Genomic DNA, 17,273 nt, shown 5'->3' with positions numbered 1-17,273 from the left:
CAAGTCACACACAGTCAAAAAAGTGTAAGGTTAATCAGGACTGCATCACATTGTGCATTTTCATCAAGGGAAGGCGATAACAGGATACAATGTAATGTGTACTTGCCAAAAAACACAGGAAAGCAGATGACAGTGCTCGGGTATCCAGTCTCCCAAAGAGAGGGAGACTATGTCAAATGGTTTAAATTCCTTTTCGTCTGCTGAAGCAAAGTATGTCTGGCCTATGAATTGTAACCACAGTACAGCTAAAATCGATACAAAAATAAAAATTTGATCTATTTTAAGAATTATAATAACTCAAACTGCATGCAATTAGAAGATTTACAGAAAATATTGCATGTCAATGACAGAATAAAGAGCTACAAAGACATGCTTCATAACATTTTCTGTGGAATATAATGCTAGATTATTGCACAGTATACACATTACATTGCATTTTAAACTACAGTACATTTTTAATATATAATCAATTCTTTTATTTAAAAAAACACAGTATCTGTACTTCCCAACTTTATTTTCAGCATAGTTCTAGTTTGCCTTAAGAAAATAAATGTTAAGCTGCTTGTATAATTCTAACAAAAGCTTTTCTTTAAAAATGAAACCAAGTAGACAGTTCATCTGAAAAAAATGCCAGAACACTCAATGCCTAATGCTGATGAACAAGTCCAGGGTTCTGCCAAGCAGGTTTTAAACCTGAACTAATGGCAAAGAGATTAATGCAACACATTGGCATGCAAACGCCCCTGCATTATTGTTTTAAGCCACAATCACGTCTTAGCAGTCACAACACATTTACCAAACAGCCAAAACAAAGTATGGAGATCCCTAAACTCACCCATTAAAACAATACCAGGGTTTAAAGAAGTTCTTCAGTATGCCAAACAGAAAGACAAATCAAAACACGGGGACACAGGGAAACAGCAGCCTAGCTATGGACGAGAACTTTTTCCAGTCTCACTTATCCCAACCCAAACAATGGGATGGGGGTTGAGACTGAGGCGATTAAACATTTCTACGGACAGTTATGATGTCACAAAGAGGGAGGGGTTTTTTCAGTTGGACACACAAACCAGAATGCAGAGAGGGAGCTGAAACCCTGGTAGGTTGGCACATTTCCAGCTCATATGGCCCTGAAGGATGAAGTGTTGTGGGATTAAATTGCTACTAACAGGCAGCCACGATTGGAGTATTTTGGTCCACATTAAAAATGCAGTGCATTTGTGCTTAATAAAATGTAGAAATGGAATGTTTTCAGCCTTATTCAGGGGACAAATTGATGGGAGAGCTCTGTTCACACCTTTCTCAGCTATTATTTGTTTGTTTAGCAGACGCCTTTATCCAAGGCGATTTACAGAGACTAGGGTGTGTGAACTATGCATCAGCTGCAGAGTCACTTACAACTACGTCACACCCGAAAGACGGAGCACAAGGAGGTTAAGTGACAATGAGTCAGTGGATGAGGTGGGATTTGAACCGGGGACATCCTGGTTACAAGTACATTTCTTTAACCACTGGACCACACAGCCTCATGCAGCATGACCGGCTGTAACAAGTCTCATAACACCACCTGCTCTCACAATCTGTTGGCTCTTTTCCGATAAACATTCTAATGAAATCTTTCAGAATTGTTTTAATCCCCAGGCCAATATCCCCTCCCAAGTAAATGACATACAATCTGGTGCAGCATTGTTTTTATATAAAGCAGCCTCTTCATTAAACAGGCGGGCACATCTTCAACATCCACTTACTGTATTTCCTGTGTTTGTACTTAAGCTTTAATAGCTTATGGAACCCTTATATGAATAGGTCTGGTCCCCAATCTTTTACCTCTCAGACCAGACCTGAGACTGAAAGAGAACATGTGACCATTCTAAAATGGAATGGTTGCAGCCTAACTTATTTATTTATTTGTTTATTTTTATTTGCAATCTATGCAAATGTTTCATGTCAGGTAACGTTCCATGTGTTTGACCTGCAACTATTCAGTAACATTAATGAGAAAGCGTAAAAAAAGAATGATCAATACAGCATATAGCATTATAACCATATATGGCTTATCCAAGGTCACACTCTGAGTCAGTGGCGAAGCTAGGACTCAACCAATATCTTTAACCGTCTTCCTTTCAAACAGTGTAATGCTGCAATTCTGTGGTGGCACAACAGAGGGAGTAGCATTCCACTATATATGGTATCCAAAAGATTAAAATTCATAACTAGATTAAACAGCTTTTCCTGTAATTTGTATTAAACACCTCATATAGGTTGGCAATAACTCAAAACAAAAGGTATTGTACTTTTACAGCAATTCTATCATCAGATTTTGTGATTTATTGGGAAGCATGTGTACCTTGTCCAGAGCCTCCTGGTTCCCAAACAGTGGATGATAACGCCGGTACTTCCCCTCCCGGTATTTGGCACTGATAAATCTCCGCCTCTCTTCACTGGTGCTTGCTGGTGACAGCGCCTCACTCGGGGGCACGTTCGCTGCCCAGAATGCATTGCTCCGCCGATTACCCAGCACCTGAAACAACTGCGTGAGGGAGGGTGAGAAACAGTGAAACATTGAGTAATGTCTACAAATGCGCCATTTATTTGGCCTTAATCATTTATGTTTTGGGCCTACAGAAAGTACTTATACCAAATGTATTACTTTGGTATTATTAAACTTCAGTCTGCCTTAGGGAATTGAGTTTTTGAATCGACAATTGAAAAGCAGTATATTTAGAAAGCAGTTTATCAGGACAGATGCACGATCAGTCCTACTTAAAGCCAGTGCTGCTTAAACCCATTTTATACCTGTCTGGAACTAAGCAGAGAGGGGAAACAGACCAGCCTCCCAACACCAGAATCAGACATGTTTCAGGACCCCCTACCTCAACAAGCTCCTCAGTCCAAACTTTTTTGTCCATCTTCAGACTCCGTACTTTTGAGATGCTTGGCCCAAGACCTCTGTGCTCACCTGTGTAACACAGAAACAATGTTGCTTTTTAAACAGGCACAAAGAAATAGCATAAAGACACTGATAATGACATTAAGCCTAAACATTTGTCAAATAACTGTACTCCTTTCTTTTACAATATAGACTAACTTAACGCTTTGACGCAACAGACGTCCTCAGCACAAAATAAAGAATATCATGTTCTTCTGGAAAAACAAAACATCTTCATTCAAAAGACAGCTAAGCCGATACACTGTCAAGCAATGCCAGGAAAGATGCTGTGGACAGTCAGATTAGAAAGGGCACACATACCTGCACAACGCTTACAGAACACCACACAGAGGTTGATGGCAGCCCATTCAGGTTGCGCGGCCCCACAGTCGGCACAGAAGCAATTGGACTCCTCTTTCCAGATCTTCTCAGCCACCTCATAGTTGGACAGAGCCTCTCCGATGGAGTTCTGCATGGCCTCCATCCACTCCTCCTTCTGCTTGTCTGAATCTGCCACAAAACTGAGAGGGAACTGATATCAGACATCACAGAAAAGAAACACTACTGGGGGCTTGGTACCGCAGCGGGCTAACAGCTTTCCACCTCTGGCATGGGTTCGAATCCAGCTCAGTGAAGACCACCACACAATTAGGTACAATTTGGCTCATACTGGGAGGGGCATACAAACTGAACGTTGAAGTATAGCATTGAAATATGAGCAAAGAGAGCTTGGTCATTTAAAAAAAGTATTAATTTAAATAAAAAATGATTGAATTGAAAATAATGTGTGCGTCTTTCATGTAGGGCAATGTGGTAATACATGTTACTACCAAGCTGTGGTTATAAATATTACATACGACTATCATATTGATGTGTTTTAATTTCAACATGGAGAAGAGCATTCCTTGCTCACAGCATGGTTTCCACCTGCATGTGCAAACACTGTAGCGATTCAGATGTGTATAAGGGGGGAGTAATTATTCTGGAGTATCCAGCTGAACATTATTTTCTGAGGGTGGCGATCTGCATATCCTGTAGCACATCCCACTGAGGAGATGAGTGAATTTTGGATGACATCACTGAGCTGTTAGTAACTCTTTGGGTGGTCCTTTAAATGTTTCAGCCAGTACAGCCTGAGAAATATAAAACCTTCCAAAGAAGAGTATGCTAACACAATTCTCACAGTCAGCCCTCCTCACCTGAAGGTCCTGTAGGGGGTGGTGAGGTCGAAGGCCCTGCGATCTGCATCCTTCACATTTCCCAGGTTCATCTCTATGGAAGTGATGCCGATCCCTAGCTGGTAATCCTAGCACCAGGACAGAGGGGGTTTACAAATATACAGTGTCATAAGTTACATAGAAAAAAAAAAAAAAGAGTCCAGTTAAACTAGACACAGCCAGTCAATACACCTCATCTCCACACTTTAAAGTACTATTGGGATGCAAGGATTGGCACAGAATACTGCAGGCATTTCTCATTTCCATCTCCTGATAGTATTAAAATGGAGGAATATAAATTTTGACAAGCTAAGAAAAAAATATTTTCTGTAAAACGGTTTAAAATGTGATTCTAGTAGAAATGTATAAAAGACAAAACCATGTGGTCCACTACTTAGACTAAGACTGAATCCAGAGAGGAGTACCATTGTACTGCTGTTACTACCCTGGGATTGTACCATAAGCCTTCTGCAGGTGCCGGGAGTTGAGTAGTAGCACATAGATGTGCTGTGTGAAGTGTGCCAGATGTTTTGGAAACATGAAAACCCAGCTGTGAGAAACATCCCACTTTCACAAAACATCTCTGTCTTTTTCATGACCCTACCAAATGGCATTACTTTTACCTCCCAGAATTTTGCATGCAGTGTCATTTAACCCTACAAATATGAAGTCACACCTCAAAAAGGTGTCTGATATCATGATGCTGTGGCAATAGTCAAATGACTAGGTTCTATTTATTGTACAGTACTGACGCTCAGACTTTGAGTAACATAGAATACAGGTGTATCAAGTATAACGCCAGTATCTCAAAGCGTTGGATGTTAATGATCTGGAAGCCAGTCAAATGACAACAATATGGAAGCAGGTCAAAGTGAAGGGAATCGTTAGTTATTAAAAATCCCTGAAAATATGAAAAGTCGGCATCTGTAATAGTTTCTGATGCATCAGCAGCTGCAATAGAGCTCAATCAATGCTTAATGAAATGCAAACCTCATTATTCTTATAGAGAAAGACTTTATCCCCTGACACCACCACGTAGAGTTTGGAGCGCAGGCCCCTTAGTTCCAGGGCGCCTTGCTTCTCCTCGCTGGCTGCGCTGGACTGCTGTAACATGGACACCCGGTTTGTCACATTGTGGTCTCGGACAGTCTCTTGCAAAACCTTTACCCACTCATTACGATCAGCTGTAGAGGAAGGAAAGGAAATTAACATTGTTATTCAACATACACTCCCAATGAATCTGCTGGTTGTGGTGTACAAATCTAATTGGTATATGTCGTCCTTTTCCACTTTTAAATGTGTAGCGCATGGTAGAAAGACTTGCAGACTTTTTGTTTTATTCCTAAAATTGTAAATATTGCAAAAGATACCATACAAAACATGTGATCGTCTTAGTCAGCATACTCTGCACCTTCTCTTATGAGTGCCCTCTGATAATAGGACCCGATAAACATCCCCAGAACTATATGGATTGATATGGAAGAGACTCGGGGACAAAAGCAACATCTCCCCCAATGGGAATGAAACATCAGTGTTAGAAAACTAGCAAGAAGCAACTAAATTCCAAGTGCATGTAGGAGTTCAATTATAAACAAACTAGTCTGAGGTTGTAACAGTTGGAAAGAAAAGGAAGCATACTTTAAAAGAAAGGTGTACCTTCAATTGAAGTGTTTTTATTTCACTCTCACGAGTTTGTACATAAGCTAAAAGCAGCCGAGAGAATAATAATAATGCAGACAAATATCTTCAGTAATATACAACAATAACCACAGACCTAACCTATGAATAGCTGTCATCTGTAATCATAAACATTTCCTTTTTTAATTATTATTTGATTATGGGGTTTTGAAGATACTAAACAGAGGAGTTGACACAATATGTGGTTTTATGTGTGAATATTAAACTTCTGTCTCTTCTCCAACACACACACAGACACACACACAAACACAGATCTATAAAGTAAAATAAAAAAACGTTACTCACAGTCACTCTCGGCTTTGAAGACAAACGTCCTATTGTTCGTGACCACCTCAAACTTCTGGTCCCCCACATTAGCAACACTAGTAATAGAAGCCGTTGGGATGATTCGCTTTGAATACATGTCCTGCAAAACAGAACCTTAATCATTTGAACGGTTTACAGGGCAAGATGGGTCTGTATTGATGTATAATATTCACAAATTGTTAGTAAAAATCTGTATTTTTCAAGGGTATTAAGTCCTATGTAGCTACTGTAAGAATGATGCTTGAGTGTGAACAGCTGAAAAAGACATTAGTTTGGATATTTCAGTAGCATAAATAGAAATATAAAATTGTGGGTATATTTTTTAAACAATTAAACAGACCCAAATTGATGACTGTTTCTTATTTTTGGATGCCTAATATCATTAGAACTGCTGGCTTGTATTTTGAGGCAGGCCTGATTTCCATAAAAGGGGTTTGTTTTTATAGCGCTATTCATTTAAGAACACGAAAGGCCCCATTTTGAAGTGAATGCTAAGTTTGCCCTCCTTTTTCTGAAAAAAATAAAGCCTTTTTAGGATTGTAAAATGAGTAAGAAACAACTCAAAAGAATAAATGAATTGCTCCAACTTGCAACAAATTAGTTTCTCGATAGTGTCATAATATTGATGTTTTTGCCTTTAAAAAAAAAAATGGGGGAAAACTTTGCAATTATTTCAAAAATCAGACGGGTAATATCGCGATACTCAATGTATCTTGATAATTTCTGGACTAATATTGCAATAATGAAAAAGTTAATATTGTGGACATCCCTAGTCAGGGCTAGTTTCAATAAGTCACAAGGTTAAACAGACTGTTATCAACAGTCACTGGACCACACTGCTTCCTCTTCCTTTTAAAAAGTGGTTGACTCAGGATAGTTCAGTCTCTATTTGTCTACTCTTCTCGCCCCTTTAAAAGGTCCTTCCACAGCAGTTGAGCCACACAGACAGGAGAAGGGAAGTGCATGTGTGGAGGGGTGGGGGGGCTATTGTGATGACAAGTGGATTTGTCACTGGTAGCAGCAAATTCTAATGCCAAATCAAGCAGTGCAAGTGAAGCAACTCAAATAAAAATAATAAATAAAACACCTTATCACTGTCAAAATATCTCAAGTACTCTGCATCAAGCTTCACCCATCGTTTCTGGTAGATATACGAGCTGCAGAAAAAAAACAAAAAAAACAAGAAACTCAATGTAGAACACATATTTACAGGGCAGGGACACAGTCTTGTAACACAGAAACAATATATGTGAGGGTGTTTCTGCTATTCAGTATAACTCAAGATTTGCTCCATTGTAAGATGGTATTGTAAGAATGTGTGTGTCTGTGTGGGAAAGGTTCCCCTGTCTGCTGTACTCTCTCTCAGTTCCAGTGAACATCTCGCTCTGAGAAGGCATTTGTCATAAGCGGCAGCTTTCTGCAGAGCAACTATCTACACAGACATCACAGTCTTGAAATGTTTAGCAAGAAGGGCCTAACTGTTTCAAAAACCAAGAGGTGCATGAAGCGTCACCAGACCACAAATGAATATGAGCTGAAAAAACTAAACCTCAGAACGCTACTACAGCTGGTTAGGAGAGTTATTTAAAGAACAAAGATACTATTGCTGCATTTACAGAGCAATTAAATAAGGGCCAGGTTAGCACAATTTGCTCTTTGAAGTGTTAAGACTCCCCGACCGAGGGGATTGTTTGTGTGGGTTACTGACCCAGGTCGTGTCAGACCCAGGGAACCGGCTTGTCAGGTTGCCAAACAGATGGCCATTTCATGTTGACATACATTTATAAACTCTTTTGTTACACCGCTGGGACTGTTTAGTGACCTTCTGGACGGCAACAGGTTTAGTCAGTTTGTAAACTGTTGCTTTACCAATTGATTTGCCAGACACCCACATTCCTGCCCAAATAGTACATGTTTAAAGTGATGAAAAAGTCTTAAGAGAAAGCTCCTAGCACTTACCCCTGTGGAGGATTCTTGCACAGCCAGCCATGTTTAATAACAGGCGAGAGCTGAGGCACTGTGCTGACATCTCCTTTCACTCCTATACTCAGGCTGACCACTGAGTGAGTAGAGACTCTCTGCTGGAGCATACTAGACACAGAAAGCAAGAAACCCAGTCAGAAAGAGGCAGGGTTTCACAAACCCCCTGCCCCCACCCCCACCCACTCTGCCCCCGATTGCAAAAAGTTTGAAAGTGTTTCTCCAAAATAAAATTCCTTAATGTTTAATGTGGTCTTTAATAGTGGCGCTTATTAGGGGTTGGACATCAGTTGCCCCTCACCCCTCACCCCTCACCCATTTACTGTACAGAAGTTCTACAATATTTTGTGCCAAATGGAGTTTGGTTATGCTGAACAGCAACCTTATTATACTATACTGCACCTTTAAATGTATCTTGTTTTAACCAAAGCAAAACCTCCTCATAAATGAGAACAAGATAATAAAAAGATCATAAATCCATCCCTGAAACAACCCTCCACTCCCCTCAAATAAAAAAATAAAAAGGTGAATGTGTTGGGTGATGCTATTTATCATATGCAAATGCATTACCTTTCAGTTAGGTATGAGGATATTCTTAAATGGCCTTATTTGCCACACTTACTTATTTGATATGGCTTCATAGCTATCGTTATCTTCGTCCAGATGCTCGTCATCGCTGTAGAGGCTGTTCAATCGCTTCCCCTTTTCTACCGTCAGGAAATCTTCCTATTGGACATAAGAGGAGCCAATCAGGTAACAGACTTTGGTTTGCGGATGGCCTTTTACTTTTTATACAAACTAAAATCTGCCTCCTTTCACGTCATTTCACAGCAGTGAAATTGATGTCAAAACAGCAAATATATTCATATATTCAAGTTTTTTGTCGGTAACCTGAACAAAAATCACATCAGTAAATGTGGCTGGTTGTGATGTCTCGAGCACTGACCTTTTCCGACATCTCTACGGGGTCAAACAGATTGTCGTCAATCTGATCACAATATTCATAGCCCTCTGAGCTGTCCGTTGAAGAAAATTCTGAACAAAAGAGAAATACAAATGTGTCATTGGCCAAGAGAAGCTTTTTGTGTGTGCTTTTCTGTTTGAAACATTCAGAGTCTCCAATACTGTATGCTTTTCTAGACAGTGGGGCAGTCCTGGCCATGCAACAAACTAGTTTACTATGCTCACAAGTTTTTCTCACAAGTTTCACGATGAGCTTGAGATAAATCTAATCTTCTTTATAAATGTTCATTATTCACAGGTGCTTTTGGGGGCTTATCCACTGTCAATATCCAGACACTGTCAATATCTGTCAGTCTTTCCTTGTGGAACATCATCAGGGCTGAAATGTTGCATCCAAAGGGCTGTTTTAATGGGGATGATGTGACCACACATTGAAGGGAGGGTATGACTGTTTAAACCATTTACAGTACATGGTACATTTATACAAAGATAGTGAGTCAGAATGCTGTCAATTTGGATAAGTGTAATATAGAATTCTGTATGACAGCACTATAAAACTATGCATGAAGCAATAACAGTAAAAATGAACATTATTAAAGCAATCTTAAATGTTACACATTTTTCACCGATCAGAAGTATCTGCACCACCTAATTAAATGTCCAAAGTGCTGTACACAATTCAGCACAAGGCTAAACGCTCCCTCATGATCGACAGAATCAACAGGATCACCAGTAAGCTGACCTTCCCAAGCCATAAAGGAAATCAGTCACACACAGAGGTGGAAGTCAATTATGTGGTCAAATCCAGGCCACAATATTGACAAATGAGCAGACACCCTTAGAAAAGGATTTGTAATGCCAAGCAGAAAGTCGGTAGAAGTCTTTGAAACATGCCGCAGGAACTGCTGATCTTGTTTTTCTGGGTTTTGCTGGTTTAGACATGTCCAAAATGCAGGCGTGGTGCTGCCGAAAGGACACTTGGGATAGATTCAGCGCTTCATTTTTCAATATTCCCGGCTGCTTTTTGCAGTTTATTTAGCGTCTCCGTAGCATTTAACCGAAAACAGCAAAGCGGGGCCCAGTGTAAAAGTGACATGGTGTGGTATCTGCACATTAAGTGACAGATTGCCGTAATTAACTATTTATTATGTTTACTCACACAGGGTTAGCGGTACAAGGAAAAACATACCATTTAACCATTGTACTGCTGTACAGTAATTGACATGAACTGAAGAGAGCGATATAACTTTTAAAAGCATAAAATAAGGAATACGTTTACAATCTTATCTCTATTACCCAAACTACTATGGATTTTGTTTTTCTAACATACCTAAAATGTCAGCTCACACACAAACCTGTTTCCAAACTTGTTTCCTAACTCTCCCGCAGCATACAGTCCCTGTATCACACACTGTCCTAACAGTCTCTAGTGTGAAAAACAGAACTGCAGAGACTGTGTCACTCATTTTGTGTGCTAGTTATAGTCAGATACTGTTAAACTCTCAATAACACTCTGGGGGGGGGGGGGGGGTTGCTATAAAAACAGCAGAAAATTCTTACATCACTGTAACACCACCTCCTGCTGTGGATATAGCTCTATCTACACAAGCAAGGTTTTATCATTTTGGGTTTTTTTTCTACAGACAGTGTTAGTGTTAGAGTTGCAGTCATTTGAATTAAACAGACACGTCTATGAAAGAAGCTAATTGTACAGAAGGCTCAGAAATATGCACTGTTACTTCAAGTTTCGCTGTTTACGAACACTAGTCCCTGCCCGGGTACTTACTGATCTTTGAGAGTTTAGGAGATTTTCTCTGGGGTAGGTCAGGTAGGCTGAATGGCTGATAAGACAGTTTGGTCCTTGGGGGAACCACCGGGACCTTCTCACCCTCCTCTGGATCATTAACTGGAGACAGATTGCTAAATAAATAAATAAATAAATAAATAAATAAATAAATAAAAGCATTGAGACTAACAAATTGAATTAGCACTCTAATGGGTTAAATGCTATGTTATTGAAGGCCGCTTTAAACAAAGCTTTAAAGTGGTTGAAGCCAAGATATTAACAGTATCAGGCCTTATCCTTGAAATTACCACAGAAGTGAAATAACCTACAAAGCGAAGCAGTATCAACCTTCCTGAATGAAAGGCAAACAAACTGAACTTCCTTTTAAGCTGGTTTAGTTTCAGATAAGTTTTAAAATGAAAATGCAAACTCGCTTAAACTTGTTCTTTTTTTCTTCAGAATTGCACACTGGAGGCCTACATAGCAAACCGAAGTGCATGACATGTGCAATTATTTAGTTCAGTACAACCACTGTAACTCAAAAACCACTTTAACTAAAAAACACAGTTTCGTCAACTGCGAGCTTAAAGAAATGGTTTAAAAATCCACTTTTTCAAACCGTAATTAGCTCTAGCAACATTATCACTACCTCCCTTTACTTTTCTTGAACATTCTTTGTTTCTGTGCTCGTTTCACGTTTTAATTGGGGATATGCATCCATGAAACGAAACCCTACAGATGAAATGTTTCTGCTGTTTCCTTAAATTGTTCAAACTAACGCCAACTTTGACTTAAAATATCTTAGTACCTCGTTTGTGTTTTTTGTTTTTTTTGTTTTTTTTTAAAACTATAATTCAGGATGTGCAAATATAAAAACGCTTTTTCAATAACTTGATCGCAGCAAGGCCAATCGACTGAATTTGAACCAGCAACTTTTTATCTACGGTGCTGTATTTGATATCTGTATAATCCCAAATTAAAGTCTGAAAACAACAAATATATCTAAAATATCTTCAAAAAAGATTAGGGGCTCCATTAACAAAGCTTTAAACTAGTTATTTATTTAAATTTTTATAAGATGGTTTAAATAAAGTTTGAATATCCAAAACTCTTCTAGACTTTAAAAAAAAAGCCACAAACAGTCTAAACCAGTTAATGCTTTGTGAATAGGGCCAAATGTTGCTCAAGCTAATATAAGTTACGAAAAGGATTATGCCTTTAATGAAGTCCGACTCATTGCTTTGCTTCCCATATGGGTTATTTAGTCATCTATGCACAGTTTTAGTGTTCGGAATGTGGAAAATACCAAAACAACCTTGCTGATGTTGTGTGCCAGCAAAGTGTTTCTTTGTATTAAACCCTAACCGTATAAAAAGCAACATCTCTTACACGCACCTCAGCTGCGTTTTTAATGTTATATCTAGTTATTGTTTCACAGGACTAAAAGGGGAAATAATGCTTTGGATAACTCCTAGGGCAGAAACTGAGCAAGACACACTGGCATGACTTAAACCATGACTTAAATCTAAACGGTAGACAGAAATATCAAATGAATTTGCCCTCAACTGTAAGCGAACTGCACTGGGTCCAGCAATCCAGAAAGTTATTTTGCTTTGATTGAGAATAGGTGGCTTCAGCAACCAGAATGGTCTTTTATGTAATTTTAGGTGTACGGCTTTTAGAAAATACATTTTTAGAAATAACTGGCAAAAACATTTGGTAGTGTCTGTAACAACTAAAATCACTTCACGTTCCAGCTGTTTCTAAAAGACAAAAAACAACGTACACTAAATGTTATCAATAAAGACCCTAGTTTTCCTATTTTACAGGAGATTCTAATTAAAATGTGAGTACTGTACTGCACCAAACAGCACAGCCTGAATTGTACAGGAGCTTGGGGGTTAAACAAAATACTAAAGACATGGCCAAAAAAGCTGGCTTGAATTAGATCTAGAAAGAAAATGGTGCCGAATGCGGATACATGATACATTGTGAAACTTTTGTGATGAAAAATCATTTTAAAAAAGGACTTCCTCGTGTTTCTCCTTAGGAGACAGAATCTGGGTACATTAGACTGAAAAATAAATAATTTTGCTTCTGCAAAACAAAAAGTAAAACACGTCATGGAAAAAATATATTTTAAAAGTGTTTTCAGAAAATCTCACAGTTAAAACATTATTGTAGCTTTACAATATACTTCCACTAACAAAAAAAAAGTAACAAAAACAGAGATATGGTAACCATTTGGAAACTAAAAAGGGTTTTTCTGACTATCATGCAGGTGCTTGTGATGTTTCTGCAAAGTTACATTGCGACATATCTTTTTATTTGGATGTGGGGGGGGGCAGGGGAGGGGTTATTATCTATTATCTTGTTCTAATTTATGAGGAAGTTCTGCTTTGGTGAAAACAAAAGATACAAAGGATTGATTCACTTATACAAGTTAAAAAAGCAGCACAGACAACTCTACCTATATTACCATCACAAAGGGCTACATACACCAAATCAAGTTTCATAGAAAGGTGAATCCTCACTGCATATGCCCTACTGGAAGAATGAAAGTGTTGCAAAATTATTAACCCAAAATATATACCAAAAATGTGCAAAGTTATAACTCATGTGTGTATGCTTAATGTTCATGAAACTGTAACTTTTAATATTCTTGAACTCTTGAGTTAACGCTTTGTGATTAGGGCCCTGTATTCCTACAGACTTCACTAGGGTAGCCATATTAAGTCACAGGTCAAGTGAAGGCTACCCTTCTATTTTGCCAGAGGTGTTTTCATAACATTAAAGTCTGTTTCCCAAATGGGAGCGGAGGTGGCAGAACATTTACAAAAGGTTTTCAACAGACACAGGTGAATATGGAGAAAGCACAACACTAGCTATTTAAAATCCATCAATACATATAGCCAGGTTATATAAAGAGCCACCACACGACCCACAATTATGTGGCAGGACACAAGTTCAGATGAAGAACAACAACATGCACTGTTTAAACTGGCTCAGAGAACAAAAGAGTATGAGAAGGTAAGGTGGGTGGGTATGGTCAGTCAAGTCAGGTCTACTCAGAATTGAAATGATTAAACTGTGAAAAGTTCTGGAGACGCATAGTTTCTTCACACAGACCGCATCGAGTAGTTAAATATGTAAACACGTACAGGGTTGGTTTAGCTTGTGTAGATTTCTCATTTTGAATAATAAGTGAAAAAAAACAGGAGTACAGTGATATATCAAGCAGCTTGTCTAACATTATATTATAAACCTAAACATGAGGTGTAATAGACTTAGTGCATTCAACCTATTCAAAATTTAAGAGTTTACAAGACTATATTCCCTTGAACTGTACCTTTGATTGTAAACTTCAACTAACTGCAAAGACAAAGGCACATTATAGGCGAGGACTAAAAAAAAGTATAAAACTATAAAGGGAACTACTCTAAAAGGGAAATCTTTCAACTGCTCCTTCCTGTAACCATGTTGTTTGCAAATTTATATAGTTGTAATGGTCTTAAAATGCCCTTGCTTCCAAATAGGAACTTGAACGTTTTACTTTTAAAGAATTCCTCAAACCAGAGATAAGCATTCCTGGAACTAAACCACAGAAAATGTTACCTACCTGTCGGATCAAGCCAAGTATCTCCATTCTTTTTGCTGAATAAAGACAATCCTTTTGCGGTGTTTAATTATAAATACAACATTATGTCCTTAAATGTATAAAATAGCACATAAAAAATAACCACCATACAAACTAAATTCTACTAGAGGACAATGAGGAAGCATATTTTGTCAGTATTTGTGCTCGGCTTTTCTTTTGTAACTTCCTGTATTACAGTCTCTCTGTTGACTTCTGTCAATGTAGTGTTTTGAACCCACACCGAGAGAGAGAGAGACCACAGGCTCCCAGAATCCACCTGGGCACCGACACAGAACTGTTTTGAGTCGCTCAGCATTCCACGGAGGAGCATTTGTGTAGCTGAAGCATTTAATAGTTTCAGCATGCTCACTTCTGGAGGGGAAGTTCCAAGCTTGTTTGCTTTAAGAGTTCCTCCAACTCCTTAACCCTTTATGGTCCGAAGCAGGCTTTGTTTATTTTTATGTTTCTGTGTGAACAGAAAAAAGGTGTACAGTGCAGTCTCATGGAGATTATTATTTATTTATTTATTTATTTTATAGAGAACTTTGTTTTCTTATACTCCCCAAAAAGGTTAAACGAATAACTATGACAGAGTTCAAATAGAGCTTGACTGTCATTTAAAACCTTCTGCTGTTGCAAATCGCAAAGGCCAGTCTATTTGAATAGCATGTACTTTTACAGCTAAATGATACAGTAAATGAAGTGATAAACAAATATTAAATTAGTTTACCATAAAGTTGTATACAATTGTCCCTCGCTAAACCAGACATGTTATTTCAGACAACCTGTCTGTCGTCAGACGAGCTGTCCAGTTTAATAAATAAATAAACTGCTCACACACGTTTATAGTGCTAGTTTTATTTTAAATATATAAATCATTGCCCTGAAATAACATTAAATGTGTTCTCTGAACACATTACATTATGAAAAATTATAAATCTCTACAGTAGGGCCAGTTTACAGTACAGTAGTAAAATTAAATGAATACTTCGCACACTTTTACTTTAGCCTATATGCTACCAGTAACACAAAATAAACCGTTCTGCAGCGTTGTACACATTACTGTGCAATGCGAAAATAAGAAAATATTATTTTAAATTGAAACAATGATTTTAGCACATTTTTACCATAGCCTACTTGGTACACAATTAACACAAAATAACTTATGGTGCTGCTTTGACACGTTATGACACTATATAGTACCTTACATATACAGCACACACTTTACAGAAATAAATCATTTTTAAAACGTTCATAACATGTTTTTTACAGTGCACACATGGTTGCAAGTAAAACACATAGCCTACCTTCCAATTTATTTGTGCAAAACACAATTAAAGACTGCAAATTCAGCTAATTCACTGTCCTTTATGCACCCTTCACAGAAAAAAATAAATAAATATCCTCTGTACCGTACAGTACACACAAAGCTTTGTAACTGCAGTTGGAGTTGCTTTTGTAGGTCTTGTTTTCTATGAAGCGAATGTTTGTTGTGTGATACAGTAATACCGCCTGACAGCAAACCACAACCTGGGGTTTCACCCTATCTGCAGTAGATGGGTGGGTACATTGTTGGCTATAGCTAGCAAAAGACTGTGGACTCTGCAGCAAGGCACTATTCCTGTATTTCTGTAAATCGTCTCTTGCTGGGTGGAGCTGTGACAGGTAGCCCTCCTCCAGGGAATACATTGCCACGGTTATAAAAGAGGAAACCAAACTGTCCTCTGTGGTTACAAAACACCCAATTTAAAACTCATTAAAAGTACCACCTCTCGGTACAGCTGTAACCTAGCTCAAACACAGCCGTATATTTTAAAACTGATGGTGGCAAATTAATTTAAACGAGTTGTTTGTTTTTAAAACCTAGCAACTGTACAGTCTTCCAGTCCCTCAACTCCAACCACCCTTACAATCTCCTAATCCCTAAATTTCAACCATTAGGTCCACACTGCCTCACTGCTGCTCAGTTCTGACCTCGAGGGCCACACGCCTCTCGTTTCCCATGCTGATAATATGACCAAACTGCCAGGTACAACAGAAATTATATGTACTAACCTTGGATATGCTGCAGGTAAGGTGGCTATGTAAGGAAAGAGTGACATCTAGTGGACAGGCCTAATTCATTTTGCATATCGTTTCATATATATATATATATATATATATATATATATATATATATATATATATTCAATTATATTTTTTATGCAAAGCATCCCAGTTAAGCATTGCACCAGTTTGCAAAAACCTGGCCAACCATTTTTCCGGGCGACATGAGGTGCTGTATTAACAGTTATGTGTCCACAGCAAATCATATTAAAAAGGAAGAATATGCAAGACTAAAATATTTTGCAATATACAAAAAAACAGACATGCATTCCTTTTCTGGAGGATTTAATGACTGAAGCTGCTTTGGTATGAGTCTTACAGGGATGGCGTTAATCTGTAACATCTTAAAACAATGGTCATAAATGCAGATGAAAGTCTATCTTCATAGAGATATCTTTAAAATATCCAAGTTAAACAAGACATGTGGGACTAACTTGGTGCCCTTCTTTAAAATGTTCTCACAATAGTGTAGATCTACTATGAGCAGGCAGCACTGCACTACTTCAAAGGCAGTTCAACTGTTCTGGACGTTGACACGAGGGGTAGACCCAAATAAAAAAAAAAAAGTCGGGGGTGCCGACAGTTTCTATGGGTGCAAGCAACGGAAGATTCTGAGAGGCCCAGAAGACGACAAATTGGATAAATCTGTGT

General features: G+C 38.4%; 1 protein-coding gene across 9 annotated transcripts in view; it reads right to left on the bottom strand.

The window, feature by feature from the left end:
* The window catches only part of LOC117962612 (arf-GAP with Rho-GAP domain, ANK repeat and PH domain-containing protein 1-like), a 65,933-nt gene that overhangs the window by 23,335 nt on the left and 25,325 nt on the right, over positions 1 to 17,273 (bottom strand). For 8 of the 9 annotated variants that reach the window (XM_059031020.1, XM_059031025.1, XM_059031027.1 and 5 more), the window contains exons 3-13: positions 10,880 to 11,013; positions 9,077 to 9,165; positions 8,753 to 8,856; positions 8,110 to 8,241; positions 7,238 to 7,307; positions 6,130 to 6,250; positions 5,137 to 5,330; positions 4,129 to 4,235; positions 3,251 to 3,450; positions 2,874 to 2,959; positions 2,348 to 2,530 (exon numbers count right to left, since the gene is read on the bottom strand). In XM_059031020.1, coding sequence (XP_058887003.1) covers positions 2,348 to 2,530; positions 2,874 to 2,959; positions 3,251 to 3,450; positions 4,129 to 4,235; positions 5,137 to 5,330; positions 6,130 to 6,250; positions 7,238 to 7,307; positions 8,110 to 8,241; positions 8,753 to 8,856; positions 9,077 to 9,165; positions 10,880 to 11,013 — 1,420 coding nt within the window. Of the gene's footprint in view, positions 1 to 2,347; positions 2,531 to 2,873; positions 2,960 to 3,250; positions 3,451 to 4,128; positions 4,236 to 5,136; positions 5,331 to 6,129; positions 6,251 to 7,237; positions 7,308 to 8,109; positions 8,242 to 8,752; positions 8,857 to 9,076; positions 9,166 to 10,879; positions 11,014 to 14,498; positions 14,766 to 17,273 lie in introns of those variants that run through there. The other variant, XM_059031029.1, reaches the window with a different exon arrangement.

Source organism: Acipenser ruthenus, chromosome 9 (assembly GCF_902713425.1).
Source record: "Acipenser ruthenus chromosome 9, fAciRut3.2 maternal haplotype, whole genome shotgun sequence".
Lineage (NCBI taxonomy): Eukaryota > Metazoa > Chordata > Actinopteri > Acipenseriformes > Acipenseridae > Acipenser > Acipenser ruthenus.
The sequence above is the reverse complement of the archived record's forward strand: the minus strand, read 5'-3'. Positions and strand labels throughout refer to the sequence as shown.